This window comes from Pseudopodoces humilis, chromosome 2 (genome assembly GCF_049639895.1).
Source record: "Pseudopodoces humilis isolate 2021_Gansu_Grassland_sample_001 chromosome 2, ASM4963989v1, whole genome shotgun sequence".
Lineage (NCBI taxonomy): Eukaryota > Metazoa > Chordata > Aves > Passeriformes > Paridae > Pseudopodoces > Pseudopodoces humilis.
Genome location: NC_142201.1, coordinates 79934192 through 79956997, shown reverse-complemented (window position 1 = coordinate 79956997; position 22806 = coordinate 79934192). Strand labels below are relative to the sequence as shown.

At 38.6% G+C, this 22806-nt stretch overlaps 1 protein-coding gene across 3 annotated transcripts in view; it reads right to left on the bottom strand.

Annotated features, from left to right (window-relative positions):
- The window catches only part of NOX4 (NADPH oxidase 4), a 110050-nt gene that overhangs the window by 38162 nt on the left and 49082 nt on the right, over positions 1-22806 (bottom strand). For all 3 annotated transcript variants that reach the window (XM_005516181.3, XM_014250191.2, XM_088051089.1), the window contains one exon: positions 7704-7785. In XM_005516181.3, the coding sequence (XP_005516238.2) occupies positions 7704-7785 (82 nt within the window). The remainder of the gene's footprint in view (positions 1-7703; positions 7786-22806) is intronic.

Below are 22806 nucleotides of genomic sequence, written 5' to 3'. Positions count from 1 at the left end.
GAGTGAATGAATGATACTGCCCCTTTTATCCAGAGTCACATGGAACCACAGGACTGCAGAATGGCTGGAGTTGGAAGGGTCCTCTGGAGGTCATCTAGTCCAACCCCCGCCTGGAGTAGGTTGCACAGGACTGCTGCATCCAGGAGGAAATTACTACTGTCAACAACCAAAACTCCTTAGCACTTGTTTCTCTTCTTTTCCAGAGACTGGTGCTTGGATTTCTGTAACTATGGTAATTGTGAAACTACTTTTTTTAAATGAATATAAGCCATTATTTTTAAAACTATGATAAAATTGGATATAAGGGCGGAAGGGATCATTTTAGCTCTCTTACATAATGAATCAAAGAACCTCACTAAAAATTTCAGCATCAAATTACTATAACTTCTGTTTGAGTTGTTTTTAAAAAAAACATGCCTCAATACATCTGGTGGCAGATAATTCCTCACAATCTCATGATGCTGTTCAGTAGTAGACAAGCATGTATCAATTAATTGGCCAGCTTTATCAAGAACCATGCTCATACTCCCAGAGAGCCAAATGAAAACCAGCTCTAATGATTTGTTTTACCCTGTTCACTTTGAACAAAGCAATGATTTCATCTTCCAAAAGTTGTGACAGGTTTAATCATTTTTTATTCTCAGCCAGCCATTTGCCATTCTCAACTGAGATTATCACAAGGTTTTGCATAAAACAGTTCATGCCTGCTAATGAGCCACAACTATGCTATGATAAACAGGTAACTTCAAGTAGCATTCTAGAATGCTTGATACTTAAAGGAGAATAGATATGCATACAGAGCTTCAATTTTGCATGTAAGTTACTCCACAATTTTTTTATTTTTTTTTTCCCCCACATCTTTCTACCTAGAAAGGTTTATACTTGTGCCTTAGATTTCAGGTGTGAGCCCTGTTGAAATTAGCAGCAAAATTCCCCTTGACTTTCAGGAGACTGGTTCACTCTGCTGTTGTTACATGAACTCAAGGCTTTTGGAAACAGAACAAAAGTGTCATTATTTTGCAAATTACTGCAGTACTGTATTGGTACTCTAAACAAATATAGCCTATGTCTCAAGGAATTTGTGACCCATATCTTAGTTTAATGTGTCATCCTGACATTTCAAGGCACTGACTTAGTCCTGTTTGATATTACTTGGATGGGTCCATGTGAGTTCTTTGTAGAATCTGTGCTTAAAGATGTAAAGCGGTAAAGCAGTATGGATTACTGTTCTTTGCCTTTCTATTTTCATTTTGGTTTAAAAAAAAATTTAGATCCAATACTTTCATTTTTACTCCTATAATATGATTGCTCTTTTTAATTAACAGCTAGCAGCTACCCCATTGCTACTGTTCTTTCCATTTCATAAAAAACCCTAATGACAGGAAAATGCACTTTATTTAGAATGAAGGTTTTATTGTCATAATAAATTATTGTCATAAATGTGCTCAGCCTTGCACTGGTTTGTAAACTCTACAGAATAGGTGTTATCACTGCAAAAAGTCACGTAAAAAAATTTAAAAAGAAAAAAAATAATGGAAAAAAGAGACCAAATCCCAATCCCTAAAATTATTCTTCTCTATAAACAGCTTGAATTTCTTTAAAAGGTCATTCCAGATTCTTTAGGCAGGTCTCTTTTTTAATCAAGTCATTCTCTGAAACTCAGGTTTCTGAGGACTCAGACTGATGATGAGATGGTTTACTTTTAGCTTGCATTTTGAAACAAATCTTGGAGCATTTCGAAACCAGTAATTTTCATGCTTCATGTACAGTGCTACACAAAGCATTTAAAGTGCTTGTGTGGGCACTTTTGAGAGGTTCCTTCATTTGGCACCTTCCCATCTGATTTCAGCAATATGGGAAGGCCATGTATTTTTGCAGAGGAAAACAGGATAGATGTTATTTCAGATGAGAGAGCCAACTGCACACAACTTAAAGGACTGTGGAAGACCTGATTTCTATTTCTGGTCTCATCCCAAGAAGAACTGTTCCTGGATGATGCTGGTAACTCACATCAGAGTCCCATGCCTCAGTTTTTCCTCTATAACAAAAGGACATCTTTTGTAAAGCACTTCACAGGAAGCCTTTTAGAGAAAACCACTTCTTAAAAGTTCTCCACCTCTTTTTAAAATTAAAAATCTCTTTGCCTTTGCAATGAAGACTCGGTGATGAACACACAGGTCACGATTCTTCCCCTTGGAGAACATCAGGGAAGATGCTGTCTTTGTTTCTGATGCAAACTGAACTGGGTTTCTAGGCCATGATCTTGCTAGCTGCTCTCGTGCATGTTTCAAATTCAAGGGAACCTCAGTGGATGCACTGACTGAGCAGCATCACTTCCAGCAGACAAAACCCACTACTTTCTTCAGTTAGAGACAAATTATTTTCCTCTAAAAAGAAAAATATTCTCAAGACAGCTGCAAATAAGACACAAGTTTTATTCCTGGGGAATTATTTATGAAATTTTATCTGTTTCTTGGCTCAGATCTCAAGCTGTAGGAAATTGCCACAGATCCATTACAAACCCATTATCATTAAAATGAGTAACAATTGGGACCGAGAAGACACAATGGTTTAGGGAGGGCACTAACTTTCTGCATCTATTTGTCTAGACTTCTCCATGGTGAGAATTGAAGAACACCATTTAGCTTTGTTTGAGCTGAAACTTTTCAGCGGCTTTTCAAAGATGACTTTCACAAATATGTATTTGAATATACATATGTAGCAAGATGCTGTATTATCTGGGATTTTTGGTGACATGAAAATTACCAGCATATTTGCACATACACAAGAAGACTACCTTAATTTACTAGGAATATATGCCAAAGAATGGTTTGTAACTTTATGACTGAGGGAAAGTAAATGTATTTGGAATATTATTTCATCATACCTGCTAGGTCCTAAGTTCATTTTTTCCTCCAAAATTCAAGACTTTGTCATTCCATTTAAATAATAAGATTTATTTCTTATATAGACAAATTTATGAGTTTAGATTATCTCCCTATTTGACTATAAAGAAGTGCTGTTATTTCTCTATGTGCACATTATGGAAACAGTCACCAACATTTTGCTTTTCTTCATTCCTGCCTTTTTTTGTTCATTTGTGTTTATTTTGATTTATTTTAAAAGTAAGTGGGAAAACGTTTGAAAGATTTTAAAATTTTGGGGCAGAGACCTTTTTAGCAAGCCATACATACCCTGCAAGAAATTATTATTTATTTTGTTCAAAAGAAGGGCAAGTTTTAAACTGACCTCCACCCTTTTGTATGGAGGTGTCATTTCAGATGGTACAGGACTTTCTTGTTCAGCAGAAAATGGTACAGTGAGATGGCAGAAACTGGAAACTGAAGTTAAAAAAATTATCACAAGTGAAGTAACTGACAACTGAAACAAGCTGATCTAAAGGCTTGTAAGTTTTTCAATTTTTAAGGTCTCAATTTGATTCTAAATTCCTGCTCTGGCTGAACAAGAAACTTGCTGCAAGGATTATCACTAATGCTCTATGGCTTATATTAAGAAGGGACTCAAATTAGCTGGAACATAACCACTCCTTCTGCTCTTAGAATCTGTGAATCATCCAAAAACTTTTTTACTAAACTCACAGAAGAGTGAAGACTGCAAATATATCTGAACGGGAAAAAAAAGAAGCAATAATCCCTCAAAAAAACTCCACATATTTATGTGAGGATTTTAGCAGTAACTTGAAAATATAAAGTACAACTGAACTGTCAAGTCACTTCTAGACAGAAAAAAAATGCTAAAAACCTGTAATGCCAGTAGCATTTCTGGCACATCCCTCTTCAAATGCTGTTTTGTGCTGTGTCAGCCTCCCTCCCGCTTTATTCACCCATCTACCTAATTTCTCACTCTTGCACTTCTTCTATCACTTTCCTTATCGTTCTGCTCTTTTGGGTTTGCTTTTTTTCTTTTGACATTATCAGGCCCAGCTACAAGTGGCACTTCCCCCTGGCACTTCGAGGCAATTGCATATCCTTCCCTTGTGCAAACAGCACAGGCAGTCAGGAGCAGAGTGGGTCAGCAGGGAAAGACCCCAGACCTCGAGGGGATGGAGCAACCTAAGCCCCTGCTGCCACCAACCACCCAGTCACATGCTGGACCCTGTAGCCAAACTAATGAGCATAGTGCCTTTTTCAGGAGCAGCCCTGTGCAGCCTTTGCTGCACTCTAGCAGTTCTTGTTGCATTTTATGAGTGAAACTGAAAAAAAATGTAGGAATGTCATCAGCAAAGTGGGCAAGCAAGGAAAGCATGAACTGGATACCAACATGAGAAAAGCTCCTGCAGAAATGTGCTAAATGTGAGACCCTTGAAGGTTTTTTATGAGATACAGGGGCCATAATGCTCATTTGAAAAGTAAGGAGGATAAGATTTGTTGCAGGAAGTCTGGTTTGCTGACAGACCTGATTGTGTTGGCGTAACTCCCCTCAGCAGGCTTGTGGAGTGAGGCAGAGCAGGACTAAGCTGCAGATATGTCCGTCATTTGCTTTGCGTGCAGAGGGTTTTCCCAGGCAGTTACGCTCAGCAGCAGCTATGCACCCCAACCCATCTGGGTGCCCACAGCTGCAGGTTTATTCTTAGTTTCAGGAATGCAAATCCTTATGGACATGGTAATTAATGGCTTTATGTCAGCAAGGAGACAGGTTTTCCCCTCAAAATATTTCTCTTTGCGGACAGGTCAGTTTCCAGATGAAGTGGATGGGGGGGGGTTTAGTCACATCTAATTCCACATTCGTCACTCAAGGTATCAAAAAGACCTGCCTGGATTAGACTGCTCTTGCTAGTTCTGTAACATGTTATTACATGCAGTGCAGTGTGTTTCACTAAAAACTCTACTCTAGGCATGAGAGTGATGGAGCCAAGCTCCTTCTGCTCTGCAGCGCTGTGAAGAGAAGTGAGAGGACAAACACATGCCCATGTCCTGGCAGAGTGCTGTGTCCCAGCCCACAGTGAGAGCCGGTGCTCACGATGCCATGCGGCTTGTGGGCACACAGTGCTACATCAAGAAGTCAAGGTGATGTGCTGTATGGCTTTATAAGACTTGATCTTCGTAAGATCAGGCCTCTCTGTGGTCTCCTCTGCCTGCCAGAGCAGGGACTGGCTCCTTGGCTAAGCCAAGCCTATCCAAATAAACTTGGGCAAAAACAAGGACATGAAAAAGATCGCACATCTCCATCAACTAGGAGGGCAAAGCATGTTTCTTTGACACATTTACCCCAGAAAATTCAGGAAAATGTCCACGTATATTCTAGAAAACTTCTTCCAGTCATTTCAGTTCATGGACATCTTCTCTGAGAAAAACATGCACTGTTACCTGGGAAAGAGTTCAGGTCTTAATGTAATAAATGAACAAGAACATAATTCAGATAAGAACACCAAGGTTTCTATTTCTTCCAAAAGGTGATGGATTATAGTTTGCCCATTTATCCTTTAATATTTATTGCAATGATTCTGAATATCCTGAGTGGTACTGAACACCCACCTATTCAATCTCCTTCCTTTGGACATTTGTCTCTTAAATATGTGAAAACTTTTATCCTTTCTACCTACTAAACCCTGCTTAGTCAAGCTATTCAGCTAAGTCATTACTAAGAATTCTCTTCTATCTTTAACCTTCAATATTCTTAGGAATTCTTTAATCAGTACAAATTCCAGTTTGTGCCCTATGACAACGTCTCATTAAAATGATCTTCCTGCTCAGATCCTAATGTGGTACAACCAGCCACTGCTCGGCTGAAGTCAATGAAGGGACACTGATTTATGAGACCTGTCTCTTCATTACTTTAATTTCTGTTAGCTGACCCTTCAGTGAAAATGAGAATAGGAAAGGTGAAAAAATAATATAGAAATAAGACAAAATGTATTATGAAGATAAAGAGGTTTTCTACTTTGCTAAACACAAGTTTAGTTCAAAAGACAACTCCTGGGAAAATTTGGATATGTCAATAGTGTTCAACCAGTTTCTCAATGAGCTTTAACATATGATAAATTTCTGTAATAAGAAAGCGAGTTTGCACCAATTAATGATCCTACAAACAAGAATCTATTTGTTTTAAGAACATATACAAACTTCTTTTTGGTTAGGTGCCAAAATTTGGCTGACTTCTGTATGCTAGAGGAATCAGTCAATCTTCCCAAGTAATGTGGCTGAAAACATGTATTCTTTTTGTGATGCACAGCCACTATAACTTCCAACAGCAGCAGAGCTCTGTACAAGCTATTTTCTCTCTGATCTTTGAAGAGTTTAACGCATCCTCTGTCAGAAGACAGCAGACAACTCATTTGCCCATGAATCTGACATTGTGTAATATTGTTAGTAGACTTTTTGCCAAGAATGCTAGCAATAAATTGAACATAATGAAATGGAAAGTCAAACGTCTTAGGAATGATTTATATAGAGATAAGTCTGTTCTTTGAGGAAGGACAATGAACTGGTTTCTCAGACCAGTCTGACAGTGTCCATATCAAAAATTAAATAATCTAAGCCAAGCAAAGCATAGTACTGCCAGGCTTCCAAAGGATGAGGAGAAGAGTAATAATTCACGGAAGTCCTAATGAAAAAAGAAGATCAATCCATACACATAAGGTGCCTTCCACTATTTCATATATTGTACCTCCACAGTATTCCAGTAATATAGTGACAATGGACAATGCAAACAAGAAATTTGGGGGGATAAAACTGTGTCTCCCTTGAAGTCAAAGCAAAACTTTTTTCAGAACCAGGATTTCAACATTTTCAGAATCAGGATTTTATCCTTGAGTGCTTTTATTTTTAAGTTTCACAGTGAGGAGGTGACTGGCTTTCAGCACTCAGCCTCTCTAATTGTCTGCTCTTAAAAAAAGTATGTACTATCAGATTTAAAGAGATTTAATACCTAGCTTCATGAATACTTATCTATTTCAGAAACCTCCTAACAATAATAAATTTGTTTGTTTCCATCATCATTGAGGGATTGTCTTCATACATTTTTTCTTCCATCTCCTCCCTCTGTCCACCCTGCACTAGCATTCTTTCATTGTTCATTCTGGTAAGGGTTAATATGAGGACTATCTGTTCTTCTTTCCCCTTCACTGTCTCTGTTCTAGCTGAAAGTGACTGTTTCTTCTAGTCAATATAATATCAAAGAGCTTTTATCGTTTCACTCAGGTATGTCACTTGAAAAAAGAAGAGGTATTGTCCAGGATACACAATACATTCAAGACCTCCTTAACACTCAACACTACTCTTTCAATCCCTTTAGGGACATAGGCAAACATATATCCCTAAAAAAGGAAAAAAAAAAAAGTTTCCTAGTGTTTGCAGGCTATCAGAGGAAAGCCTGTTAAAATTCAAGGGAATCTGTCACCATAAATGATGGAATCCCAGAAGACAAGAGTGGGAATTAGCCTGACAAAACATCTACCTGTGTCAACAGAGAAACAAAGCTCCATCAGACACTGATCCAGGCAACTCAACATCTGTGCTCCACCACCGCCACCTCCCCCACTGACAGCTGAGCGTGCTTGAAATGTGTGTCTTCTTCTCCTGACACCACTCAAAAGACTGCAGAGATCAGTGCTAGTGTGGCTCCCTGACAGCTCTGCCTAAGGACTTTGCACCAAAAGCATGTACAGTGCTATAAATGCTTTACTCTCCCTTGCTGCAAATAAATAAAGATTTTATTTCTCCCAAGAAGACAATCTTACTTACTTGGGATAGCGTCTCTGCTGAAAGATGGGCAGAATCTCTGTATCTTGATTTGAATGTAGTAGCAGTAAATCCCGAAATCTTTCTGTCAGGACAAAGAAAATAAAAAAAGAAGAAAAGAAAAAAAAAACAAACCCAGACTGTGACTCTGCATTATACGTTCAGGCCACAAGTAAGCAAGCAGTAATATCAGTGAATTCACTTCTCCAGCAATATTTAGAAGAGGACAAAACTAAGAGTAGAGGGATTAAAAATGTTTCCTGTAAGACCTTTTAATATTTTAAAATGTCTTTTTTTTTCATTCAATACTACATTCTAGTAGTGTCTATAAGTTACTGAGGTCTGCACAGAGGTCTTCTAGGTATCATGCACCGACAGCCATAAGCAGTCCCTGCGCTGAAGAGTGTAGTCCCAACAGAAAGGAGGATCCCCTAAGATTTCACCAGCTACTCAAGGATCACAGTAGTCAAAACAAACATGTTAATTAATTCACATAAGTTAAACTGCAGTGCCTTCAGTAACTGACTTGATGTTTTTAAGGATGGTTGGAAGACTGAATTGCTTTTTTGCCATTGTTATCTATTTAAAAAACTGCATGATAGGATTATCTGTAGGAGGTAAAGCTTTTGTAACTTCATTTCACTGACCACCAAATGAAGGGTTGGTTGTAGTTTGTGTATCTGCCTTTCTCTTATGCTTTTCTCCAGAAGTGGTTAGACACAGTAAATCAAGTGGGATCTGTAGGACCTTCTATCAGTCCAGATTTCTCCGTAGTGAAAGATACAAACCTCCTCAAAATTCATGTGATACCCAGATTCAGGGATATAATAGGATTTCCCACCCAGATCAAATTCCTTTAGTAAATCCCTTAGCTCTCCATAGCATGGGACATGCTGTATTTCCTTCCATCACCTGCAACTTCAATCTGTCCTACAGTGGCACAGAACTGATGCCCTTTCCACCTCCTACCCTTCCTTCAATACCTTATAACTGTGGCTGAAAGTCTTCAGCTGCAGGTATTACCCTTCTTTTCCTAAACAACAATTTGCAGCCTGTGTTGTGTGTGGCAACTGTACCATTGATTACTCTAAACTAACACTCTTCCATGAAATTTTTCATTCTGGAAACAGCCTGAGGGTAAGTGTAGTCCCTCCTCCTCTTAGATTCCTATGTCTCTTAAAATACCCTCTAACACCAAGTTTATGGATAAGGACAAAGATTACAGGACAAGAAAACATTCAGTTTTATGTAACGTTCTGTCATCAAAACTAAACTCCATTAATTTGTATACAATTCTACTATGTGGCCTCTAAAGAGGAAAGAAACCCAACCAAACCATACTTGATAAAGTTGTAATACCTTGAAAAAAGCACAGTTAATTCAGAAAGAAAACTCTCTTGTTAAGGCCTCAGTTTTAAAGGTCAGCTGTCTCACACCTCTAGTCTTTCCTCAGCTGGCTAAGATGTATTGCAAACATCTTGAATAAGATACCAGGATTGGCCAGTGAAGAAAGAAGGGCTTATCTTTGTTCCTTTGCTTCTACATCTCTTCATATTCAATTCTGAAAGAAATAAGCACTCCTACCTCCAAAATTCTTCTCACATCTTCAAAACATAACTTAGTCTTCCTGTACCTAACTAGAACAAACAGCAGATGTGGCCAACAAAAATAAATGCAATAAATGCAATGCTGTAAAGATGAAAGTTAAATCCAATGACTACTTTTCAGGAAACAGCCTGCTCACTGTCTTGAGGAAAAGCTTGCTATTGTGCTTTTCCTGGAGATGGAGAAATTTTCTTTTCTTTCAGTCTTCTGGTACATGGCAATAGGCAGTACACATGCCCTACCATCCTCAAAGATGACACATTACCATCTTCAAAAGCCAATGGACAAGAACTGAAAGGATTCAGAAAGTTTGCACAGGTGCAAAAAATCCTCTCATGTTTCAGAGGCAGCACGTGAACTTCCACCTCTGCTTCAGTTATCTCCCCACCCTAGCCAAGCTACCATTGCATTTGCAGGCATCCTTTACAAAAGCCTTCATTCAAACAACAGCCTTTGTGTGTGCCTGGTGGAGGAATGGGAGGAAGTTCACAATGGCAAACACGCAGTGACAGCACTTCGTTCCATGACTTGAGGATTTTGATCTCTGTAACACAGTGCAAGCACCAAGATTAAGGATCTGCCTTTGTGGTGGCATAGCTGATTTACTTTTGAGGGTCTGTAACCAGGTGTCAGCCATGTAAAACATGCAGAGACATGTTCTTACTCAGTTCCATACTGCACAATACCACATTAGAGGTAGGTGAGTGAAGCTGGTTTCTCAGATCTTGGTAAGGATCTGTGAGTCTCCGGGAAAGATAAAACACATCTCAGTGAGTGTGCAGATATGTCCCACCCCATTGTTCTGTCTGAGATGGATATCACCTAGGCAGAGAGCCATATTCCATCTCTATCTCCTACTCTGTGACTTTTTCTTGTGCTGCTGCCCTTTCACATTGATCAAGGCCATCTGGCTGCACTCCAGGACTCAATTCAGCAAGCAGTGATCTTGAAAATATTTTGAATAGTAATGTGACAGGGCTGGCCAGTATTACTGCAAAAGCAGCCAAGTTATGGCATCTGAAATTGGCCTGAACAGTTTTCCTACTAGCTCTTGCTTTAGTTAAAGTCAACTTTTTTTTTTTTTTTCTTTTTCCCTACGCTATGGCAAATTTCCCAGGCAGATGTATTTTCTTTTCACCATATGACTTTACTCATTTTTCCATGTGGCGTGGTTTAACCTCAGACAGCAACCAAGCCCCACACAGCTGCTCACTCACTCCCCCCATGGTTGGATGTGGGACAGAATCAGAGGAGTAAAAGCAAGAAAACTCATGGGTTGAGACAAAGACAGTTTATTAGGACAGACAAGGGAAGAAATGATAATCATGGCAGTAATAATAAAAATAATTAGAATGTACAAAACAAATGATGCACAATGCAATCGGCTCACACTTGCCAACCAATGCCCACCCAGTTGTTCCTGAGCAGTGGCTCCTGGCCAGCTTTCCTCACAGTTTATGCACTGAACATGATGCCATATGGTATAGAATATCCCTATGGCCAGTTGGGGTCAGCTGATCTGGCTGTGCCCCTCCCAACCCCATATGCCTTCCAGCCTTCTCACCAGCAGGCCATGTAAAGAGGAAAAGTGTCCTTGTCTTAGCATAAAGATTACTTGGCAACAACTAAATCATCAGTGTCTTATCAACATTATTCTTATCTTAAATCCAAAACACAGCCCTGTGCCAACTATTAGTAAGAAAACTGACTGTTCCAGCTGAAACCAGGACACCACAGAAAAACAGGGTATGGTAGGGCTGCACCTCATCTCAAATCTGTTCCACAGCTTCTCCCAGCACATTAACCTCCATGTCCTCTAAATCCTCTTAAGAGAAATGCCATGTAGGAATCTTTAGGACTGATTTGTCCCACGGGACCATTGTGTACACGTCTCTTTTGAGTTCTGTAACATCCTCCTATTACATGTAGGTACCAAAGTCACTCTAGTACACATGACACTATTGCCTTTAAGGACCATCCATCAAGGTGATGAGGGAGGTGACAAGACCCTTGGTAGCCACTGACAGCACAGGTACTTTTGGTGCTCTTACAAAAGTAAATATGAGAAGACTAATGCATTACAAGAGAAGGCTTTTCAATTCATAAGAAAAAAGTCAAAATGATAGCTTCCCAACAGGGGAAGAATTTTTTCAGAAACCTAAGAACTTGTTCTAATTCATGCTACAACAACAAATGTAAGACTTGGGAACTAATGCAACCAATAATTAGAGGATTTTTACATTACTTTGATTTGCAATCAGTAGTTGATCAATAGAACTAAAACAAGTCACAATGTTTTCACTACTTGGATAATTTTAGAGAGGTGTCTTCCAAAAATTGAGTCCTTTTTTCTGTGATGCTTTTGTCGAGGTTGGTTTGATTCATTAAAATAAAAAAGAATAGCATTTACCTAGCCAAGGTTGCTTACTTCTGAAAACTGGCAATTACTTCTTTGTTCTTCATTCTATTCATACAATTTGCATGAGTTTAAGTCTGTACTAGCTACAGGATTGTTCACATTGTTCTGAGATCAGCTCTACCACTGATTGTTTTGTTGCTCTGCTGAGTGTGACACTGTAGCCTCACTGATGCTCCTTTAAGTCTGACCACAGGAAAAAGTTCTGAGACATCAAGAAGGGTTACACAGTCACATCTTATACTCAAACTAATGTTTTCAATGTGATGGAGCATCTGAACTTCCTCCTGGCTTTCATTTTGAGTGTACAATTCCTTCAAAATCCTGTATCAGTGAGAAGTCCTCAGTTAAATTTAGGCAGTCTCATTGAGACCATACATGCTTAGCTAAACATGTAGCAAATTAATAATCTCTGATGTCTGGAGAGTAATAACACAGTCTTATGTTCTGTCCTCCTAAATCAAGAAGGCTGCAGATGATAAAGAAGAGAAAGTTTGCCATTGAAATATTTATGCATTTAACCTGTCCTATATATACACACCTTTCTTCCTTGTCTTTTATGCAATTTTTCTTCTCTGTATTCTACCTTTTGCTCCTCCTCCCCGCCCCAGCATAACGTATTCACAAGTCAGCTACTGGAATCTCAGTTATAAATGGCCTTACCATCTTTATGGTAATACATATTATGTCAAGCCTGTTAATCGACAAGGACAGAAGGATGCATTTCAAGAGAAATTTTCCCTTTAAAATATTTAAATCAATGCCATATTTATTCTCAAGCAGAATGGGGTTGTGCTCAATATGGTGATTTGACAGTAATGTCAGAAAAATGAGAGCAAAAATGGGCATACAGTCTGAAGGTCACTCAAACTGGTTACAAGTCAAGTTTCCTTCTTCCAGGATACGCTTACAGAAGTGGAAAGAGAGACAAAGGGATTTTTTGCAATATTTTAGTATCTGGGGATTCTCAAAGCGAAGAAAAATAATTTGTATAGAATGTCCCTGTGAGTTAAAGTACATTATTATTCACATTCTGTAGACAGAAACACACTGTGGCACAAAGAGCACTCGCCTTGTTTTTTAAAGCTGTCATGTCCCTGAAGCTCTTATTGTTTCAGCTCTTCAAAAATTATGCCAAAAGTCACATACTGCAGTTGTGTAAAGTTTGTCTTTAAAAGTCAGGTCTTGTGATTGTCTTTTCTTGCTCCTTCTTGTTACAAAATACCTTACAGAAAATAACAGCAAAGTCACTCCACTTTCACTGTGATTTCACTCTGCTAAATTCCAAGGGTCTTGAAAAATCAAATCCCTGCTCCTTCAGACTTTGATGGGTATGAAGCTATGAGTGCACTATATAACTGAAGTCTGAGACATTACTAGTTTGTTTATCCCAACCACCTTCAGACCATTTTCTGAACATCTAATAAAAAAAGGTTGAATTGAATACAATCAATTAAATTAAGAACACTGTAAAACCAATGGCAAATGGCTTAACAGGATAAGGATTTTTTTAAATACCAGTTTTATGGATTTTTTTTTTAATTAAGTTAATAAGAATAAATCAAAATGTGATCAGAAAGCAACCAGAGAGTGGGAGAACAGAATAGCTTCATCAGTTAAAAAGTACAGAAATGGAAGGTCCACAGCCAGCCAAGCTGTTTACCTAATGGTCTATGCATAGTGACACTCTTCTACACTTGGATATTTTGTAGCCATGTTTCTGCAATTACCCTCTGCATTCACTGAGAAACAAATGGTTCCACCTTTCACCAAAAGGACACTTCTAAGTCCTGCAATTTCAAACTAAAAAGTCTGCCTAGTGTTATGCAAAATGCACAGTGAACCTGAAGATCTTTCATGTAATGAATAACAATTTGCAGTAATTAAAACAAAATAAAAAGAAGTCAGCTTTCTTAAAACTGCTGATGATATTTAATAATTTATTTAATTTAATAGTCACTAATCTGACTTGTTTTCAAGCTCTGTAAATTTGGAAATGCTGTCATAAGTAGTTCCACAGTGCCTTGTAAAAATAAAAGGCATTTAGGAAGAAGTCTTTGCCAGTTAAGGGCTATAAAATGATGATGAGCAACAAGATGGCATAAAAATGAAACGTGTGATATTTTAGTTTGACCTCTGGCTTATTAATGGCTGAAGTTCCTGAAGTTAAGGAGCTATCACTCCTCTCTTCTTGAAGAGTCAGTGCTACAAATATCCTCCATCAGATTAAAAGGGGACGAAATAAAGATGATGAGTTAATGCTGATGATCAAAAGGTTCCAAAATGATTACACCATCAGCCTTGGAATTCCCCTGAAACACACATATTTTGCTGATAGAGACAGGCTTTTTGACCAGATTGAACTTCCATGATTCTCAGTCCATTAAGCCCCACAGAGCTTAATTCTCCAATTTTCCACCATTTCCTTTCCTCCTGATCAGTCATCTGAAAGACTAATTAGGGTCATTATTTACAAAGCTACTGAAAAACCCTGAAAACTAGTGAAAATACAGAAAGTTGGAAGCTATATATAAACCCTTCACTTTTTATATTTATTTAAGGGAAATAGATAAGCCTTTACAGAAAAGCAAGTGGACTCTTCATTTTCTAAGGTAAGTGAATAAACAGTGATCATCCATCCTTTCAACATTTTATAAGGAATTCAACTAATCATTACATAGGTCTGCAGTGAACTTCCAGTCACTCTGGACCTGTGGAATACTCCTCCTTTCTTTAAAGAAAGTCTGTGTATGCCCTGCTTTCCCTTCTAACCTTCTTTTGCATCCTAAAAAGCTTCTTATCTTTTCTCTAGCTATGTGCCTATGTGCCTACTAGTTCAAAATCACTCTCCTTCTGATTCCAGCATCAGCAAATCCTTTTCCTGATGGAATTCTAGGTGTTTTTTGTGCTTCCCAAAATTAACTACTGCAACATCAAAATTAGCTTGGACAGATTTATTTCTACATAAATCTCCCTTATTTACACTACACATCTTTCACGATTTAGATACCTAAATAGATAAACATACATCAGCCAATGAAGAAACAGAGCAAAAGGCAGCTCTTGTCCCAGGAACCTTAAAAGGTTGGAAGATGAATGATGGGAAGGAAAAAGCATCACTAGTTTTGTTTCAAAACAGGGAGGAGAGATTCTAAAGACTGTATTTAGACTGCATTTTGTATGATTGACCTGACAAGACACCACTGAGTGACCCAGGCTGCCTGTTAGCTACACTGCCAGACCCAGGTTTCCCTGACAGCCAGGGAAGAGAAGCGGACACAACACCAAAGTCAAGCAGTCTTGATGATCACTATGGAGTTAGAAATTCTTCTGGAGGTTACACAGCAACTCCCTGGTGGAGCTGGGAATTAGCTGCCTGCTGGAGTTCAAAATAATCAAGGAACCTTAGTCAAGGGACGTTTTTTGCCTTAGAGATAGATACTTAATATACTTGAAGACTATTTCTGTCATGACAGTAGAGCTCATTCCACAACTCAGCTCTTACAAAGTGCAACAGTAAAACACGGTTTCTAAACAACACAAAGCTTCAATTTAAAGGAATCCTTTATAAATACATGCTGTGAAGGAAATGTTATTTATGCAGATTTTTTTATAGCATTGCATTCTACAGTTGCTGCCTTTGGCCATGAAGGGCTGTACTTTGCTTTATGAGTTCCCCACGAGCAAATGCAGGGAGGCTCAACTAGCATTTCCTTCACTAGTCCTGTATATTCCTCTTTCACGACAAGCCAGAAGAAATTATTGGACACCAGTATATCTTTTTGGGCTTTAAGATAATGTAGTGACACTTGTTCTAAAAAGTTTTTACTTCATAGAAAAAAAAGAAATAAAAAAATAGTCAAACTATGCAAAGCAAGGGGGATTCAACTGACTCTCTCTTTGTAACTTGCAGCCTGATACAGAAACTGGAGAAACCCCAATCTTTCAAAAGCTGTGTGGAACTTTTTAACACTGAAATGGAGCTACTATCCAGCTGTGCAATTACTGCAGTACTATCCAGCTCTGCACATCCCCAGAGGGTTTGCCTCTAAAAGTCTGAGCAAAGGCACAGTTCATCACGCTGTACTAATTCACAACAAGGCCTCCTTACTCTAATATCTGGATTCATTTGCCGACACATCTATGGAAGAATGATCACAGGGTAAGACTCTTCTGCTTTCAAGCTTTTCTATGTCAGTGAATCTCCTGAGTGTAAGGTGGTTTGTCTATTAAATTCTTAGACTTCTTTTTAAAGTACTTGACCAGTCCCCATGTAAACATAATCCATTCCCTACTCTTTGACAAGTAGTTCTGCATGTTTCTCACCTAACACATGAAGATTCATCACCTTATTTGCTCTGAAATTTCACTGGCTATATTTGATGGCAAAAAACTCTGATATTGGCAGAAACTGTGAACAGTCACACACCTAGTCTTCCAACATTATGCATGATTTTGCAGAGTGTGGCTACATTCCCCTGAATTATGTCTTTTTCAGGCTAAAGAGTCCCTGCATAGTCAGTTATCCCATGTTTGGAAGCCTCTCCACACTTTTGATCATCTTTGCTGTTCCTTCCTGAACCCTGGTCAGTGTCATGCCTGAGTGATGAAGACCAGACCTGCACACAGGATTGAAGTCCTGGTAGCACCACAGAAACACCCACCAGCTGCATGCTCATCTCCTTGGCTTTAGTCTCTACTCCACTCCTAATAATTTTTCTCTTTATTGCTGCTGAGCACTAAGCTGATGTCTTCATGGAAATAGTTAACATGACTCCACAATGTTATTCCTGGGCTCCCATGGTTCCATCACTGCCAGCCATGTGTATTAGCTTGTCACCAAATATATCAAACACCAGCACATACCCACATGCATACATCCACTGGTATTTTAGCAAGGTCTAAAAATAGATTTACAAGTGTCATATATTTTATACATTTGAACAAGCTACAAGAACTTTTCATTAAACAGATTAATATGGCAGTCACAAAATAAGGGAATTAATCCTGTCCAAAACTGAAACTTTCTATCATAACAAAACCACTACCAGTCACTGTGAGCTCATTCTTGGGCTTTTGCCTATTCATATTTGATGACAATTTAAACTGTAAGCATGGGACCATTTCACCCTCTCACTAATACACACACAACTTAATCATTACTCTCAGATAAACTAATAAATTACTGTATAATAACTATAGAGAATCACAGAATTGTTGAGGGTAGAAGAAATCTTAGGAGATAATCTGGTCCTGCTCTGGTTAGAAAGAGCAGGTTGCTCATGACCATGTTCACTTGGGTTTTATGTGTCTCCAAGGCAGGAACTAGATGATCTTTAAGGTCCCTTCCAGCCCAAACCATTCCATGATTCCAGGATATAATCAGCAGGTCTGCTTGTGAAAAAAACACAAACAGCAATATTTTGTGCTGTTCCCATGCATTGCCAACTTTGGATAAAACTGCAAACCCATGTCTGTTTGACGAGAGGGACACAGCTGGTTAGGAGACAACTGTCCGCAGAGCTGAAAGACATGTGGGGAGACTCTGCCCTGAAATAAGCTTCACACAGGATGGGGCAGGCTAAACACTGGCTTCTCTTAGCTGGGGAAGGGATGGGAGGAGACAGGGAATGCCAAAGAAAAATGGAGTTTGTGAAAGAGAACGGGAGTTTCCTTGTTGATTCACCCTCACTCACAGCCTAGGAATATGAAGCAGAGATGGTCCAACCCTCCACCAGCACCCTCGAGCAGAGCTGCTGATCTCCGATGCTGCTAATCACCAAGGCTTAGCTGACCTTAAGAGAGATCATTAGACATAACTTGGCCTTGCTCACAGCCAGGCTGTGTGAATACCTGCACAGAGATGCTAAGTTGTTCCCAGAGGGGAAGCTGCACTGTGCTGGATCCAGCACGCGAGTGAACCACGCTGACAGACACCCTGTGCGGGAAATGCCTGTCTAGCCAAACACCGAGCTAAATTGAACTGCTAGAAATAACAGCGGGGCTGCAAGAAAGAAACACAAGCAGAAACAGGGTACTAAGGGACTCCATTGATATCTAAAAATCATTTCCCCTGTGTTTTCAGCCTCTCTCAGAGAACATACACAAATTCTCCTCCAAAAGCCCTAGTTACACTGAAGCATTACACAGGATAATGTGATCAGAGCTCAGCTGGATCCTATTTCCTATATAAATTTTGCTAGTCAGCTGGGGATGATCCACTGGGAAGAAATGTACATTTTTTCCAAAGATCTAATCACATCTGAGGCTCCATTTCTTGTAACATCTCTCAAAGGGCAATATCAAAACCTTAGCAGGAAATAATTTAAATGACTGACAAATTAAATGAGACATTAGATACTGTTTCCCTCCTTTTTTTTTTTTTTTTCATAGATGATAAAGTGTAATGTACACAAGTATATCAGAAAATATATCCAAAGCATGGTTTAATTTCACCCTCATGTGAGCATTTCTGTCATATCTTCTTACATTTGAATTAGACAGGTCATTCTTGAGAACTTAAGCCAGACAACTGCCTAAATATAAACTACTACATATAACCTAGTCTGGGTAGTTTTCATTTATTCTTAATTCATAATTTCTTACAAATACCTGTATTTGTTGACTTAGCACTAGTGTAGACTTTTGTTAAAATATGCTGTGGGATTTCCTATAAGGTTGTCACCTCCATCTTTCAACAGTAATGTTATGAGCATAATGAAACATTAAACAGACATTTTTTACATGACAGAAAGTCTGTTATTACTCAAATCGACAGAAAAAAGTATTGAAGAGGAGAGGAAAGCTGAAAAATTTTACTATGCAGTACTAAACTGATAACTATTTCTAGAACAAAGAACGAGTGGTTTAACATGATTTGGATCAAACAGTTCCTCACATCACTGTAAGGAAATGACTTGGCACATCCTTTTTTGAAAAAGTGATTTTGCCAGTTTCTGTAAGTATAAACTATCATTAGATATCAGTTGCCAGTCACGACCTGGCATATAACAATACATCAGTGCACCATCACGAAGTCAGCAATACATAATGACACAGAAATGATAAAATCCTCTTCATGCAGATATGGCACGTTCCGGTGCATATGTGCTGGGAAGTATGGGACACTTTTAAAGAAATATTCTTTCCTAGCAAATTTTTGGATTAGGGAATTGCTGCTTTTTTTGGAAATTGCACTGAGAAAATTTCATTTGCCATGCTTGTTAATAACAGGGTACAATTAGCATAATCCCCTCAACCCATTAAAAAATGAAAACATCAAATAACAGAAATTATAGAAATGGCTTTAATTAAAAATTTTGCTTTTTTCAAACCAGTCACGGCTGAACTCAAGAGACACTCAGCTGACACAGTGTAAGTGAAATCCTTGAGGGAAAGCCCTGTGCCGTCAGGCTGGCACCAGTCACTTGGCAAAGCACAGCAAAGCTCCACAGCTTTGACTCTGAAATGTACGTGGGTGTCTGTGGCATGTTCCTTGAGGAAATGGCACTGACAGTGTGTTTAATGCATAAGGGAATATGTTAAATTTATGACAGGAGATAGTTCTTAAAGCTGCTTGTTGCAGGGAAGAGCACAAACTGCCCACTGATTTATTTTAATTTCATATAACATGAGGAGGCTTTTTGGAGGCTGTAGGTGTACTTGTTATCACTGACAGTACAGTAAAATCCTCACAGCAGACACTCCAGCAATACCCAAAATAGCCAATAAGCTCTGAAACTCCTCCCCTCCCCAAAATCCCCCTTCAACACTGAAAGAAGTTGCTGCCACCTCCTCTGAGCGCCTTTTTCTCCAATACATATAAAAACACTAATATGTTCACTTGGATCCACAGACTTCCCAGGCTCTCTCCCCAGCAGAAAAGCATTCTCTCTTATTCATCATCATGGTGTTCACTACAGAATTTTAAGTTTTACTAACATTTTATCTTATATATTTTCTGATTCCAGGTAACTCACAAAGCTAAGCAGTCATTCACTCATTACCAGCTTCTATATGTAGAAAAGGTTCCCTTCAAACTACTAAGAACACAATGATGCTTTCTGTAAACCATTGTCCAAATTTTACTCTCTGTAGATAGTCTAACATTTCCAATTGAAACATTGTTTATCAAGGATATTGAGATTATAAGAGAAAAACAGTATCAAAATTTAAAAGCCACACCCAAATGCTGAAAGTTTAGGGATATGTGTGGGCAAGTATACATCAATAAAATGCAGTACTTCATGAAAGTCATAGTTAAGTTTTCTCACATGCCCATCTCTTTTCCCAGTTTCCCTGCCAGAAACTGCACTCTGCCAAGATGTGAGTGTGTCTCTCTCCAGGAGAGAGTGAGACCATGGCATATTACAGCAAACATATCCTAAGCTGGGAACCCAGCCAAGAGAAGATAAAGAAAGCTGGAGACATACAAATCCTAAGAGGTGGTTGGGAGAGTGTTTACAAGTGATATTATTGGCTTTCAGACAGTATTCCTGACCATATGAATTATTTGAGAAATTATCAATATTTTTCTATTAAGAAGTTAAATTAACTTCTTTTCTTTTTTAAGAGGTGTTATATTTTATTCATTTACTAGGCAATTTTATTGTTCATATTTCTTAAGGAAAAATTTTCCTTAAAAACTAGCCAGGAATGTTATTTCGTTTCCTTCTCTTTGCTTTGACTTCACTGCTTCTTTGTCAAACCTGCTGAAGGCACTGCATGCCTGGAAAACAACCTGTTTTTTTCCAGCTGTTTCAGCTGATCCAATGAAAGATATCACTTTTTCCTACAAAATCTCCCTCTCACTAAATATTATGTCATTATAATGTACTTTGGTTTTATCTGCTACAAATGTTACAAACTATATTAGTAAGAGTCATTACATGCTTTTTGAAACAAGCTCTGACACTGTGTCCCTGTTTTGAGGGAAAAAAAACTTTAAAGAAAGAGAAAGAGGCAGAACAGGAACATGCCAGAGCTGCAGAAATGTGGGTTGTAGTATCAGTGGAATGAAATACACTCTGCACCCTGCCCATCAGCTGCTGTACTACATACCAAAGGGCTATTTATTGCTGTCACAGCACAGTCTACTCCATGTACCACAATGCAATATCCTTTGCATTTTAGAAAGTGATTTCCAGGCTATGAATTCCCTCCTAGTTTCTCCTCACAGTACTTTAGTTAATATTGAGATAACTAAGTCCTTTGTCTCAAAGAAATGCTTCGTTCAGCATGTAGCAACCACCATTTCAAGTCTCCCTCAAAATTAGGATGCACTAGTCATTAATTTACTTTGCTGCATCTTAAACTTTATAGTATATTGAATTTAAAGCACTTCTGCCTCACTGCCTTTTGCAATTTAAAGACCTGATGAAAGGAAAAAAAATGGGCTTTAATTGCAAATTAATTTAGTGGACTGACACTCACAAAATGATGCCTTTATATTAAAACATGGACTGCACTGGCAGTCTGGCTCCATTCCCACTGGGAACTTGCCTCCACCTCTGTGTGCTGCACCAGAGTATCCAAACTTTGAGCCAATAAGACCACGAGGTTCAAAGTTGAGTACAGAGCTGTGATTAGCATGTATTTTTGTGTGTGGCTCATATAAAATGCGTAGCCAAAGATATTTTAAACCAAACTCTTCCATTCATTGTAGATGCCAAAATATCTGTTTGGAGAAGCTGTGGAAATTTGCTGTTGGCCAGTTTTCATGATGCTTTCAGAGCAGATTCTGAGGTTTAGATTGATTTGTTTCTTTAAAGGAAAACATCAACTTTTTTTTTAAGCTACTACATACACCTGAATCTTATTTTTGCACTTGATAAACATACAAGTGGTTGGTGGCAGATTTTAATTAATAATATTTATGATTTAAAGGGATCCTTCTCCAGGGGAAGACTGGGGCAAAAGAGAGCTGTGGTTGTAAGATGCCCCTTGAAAATTCTTGGATCATAAACTATTTCCTTATGGTGGAACTCAAATTTTCCAGCTTGTATTTGATGCATCTGAGAAAATATGCATATACACAAGGACAGGATTGAGCAATAGGAGGAGGTGGCACACAAATGGAAAACTGAGTTGCAAGGGACTGTAGGGAACTGATGGTAAAATCTGGGATGTAGGATTTGCCTCTCACAAACACAACCAGGATTGATTGTAATGTATTTTGGAATGGAAAGCCATTTTGGAACACGTAACTTCTGGTTCAAGGATGACTGAAATTCAGGGTAAAGACATGTGGCTGGCAAAAAGTGGAGTAAATATACTTAAAGAAAGAATGAGAAAAAATACTGCAATAAAGGAGATGGGCTATCCTAACTAGCTTCAAAAGCTAGTATTACACCAACAAGCAGTTATACAACGCTTGTTGTGAAAATAGGAAACCTCATTTGACCATGTTATTTGATCACAATGACATTTGCAATGTTGTGGGAGTTTTAATTAACTTCTACAGAATTAACTGCTGAACTCAGCACAGATTCTGAGCTAGTGTTGGCCCCTCTCTCCCTTCCTATCCCAGCACCAGTAGAAATAAGACAGGTATAAGAGAGTAAGTAGAGTAAGACAGGTAGAAGAGACCAAGGAATAAAGTGCAATACAAGGTAATTTGAAGGTCAACCACCAACATCACTGGTGGTCTTCATGCAAAAGAGACTTTGAATCACACCAGAGCAAAAACCAACAAGACTGCGATTGAAAAGTAACCCAAATTCTGTATTTCAAGGGAATGCTAGAAATGGAGAGGGTGCAGGAAGCAAAGACAAATACAAGGTCTCAAAACTTGGATTTAATACAACAGATAATCGAATAGAAGGTTCAAAGGTGCCATGTTCATTTTCTGTACATATTTGCACACAAATGGGCAACAGCTAAAATGTACACACATTTCCCAGTAGTTGCTCTTGCACTGAAATGAAGAAAAAAGCAAAAAAGAGAAAGGAAAAAACAAAAAAAATGGGAAAAACCCTAGTAAGTCATGTAATCATTACAAAGTTGAACTTCATTTTCACAAAGAGCACAAAAAGAGCCCGTGAAAGGTTGAAGCTGAAAACTCTGTAGAACATTACAACCCCAAGG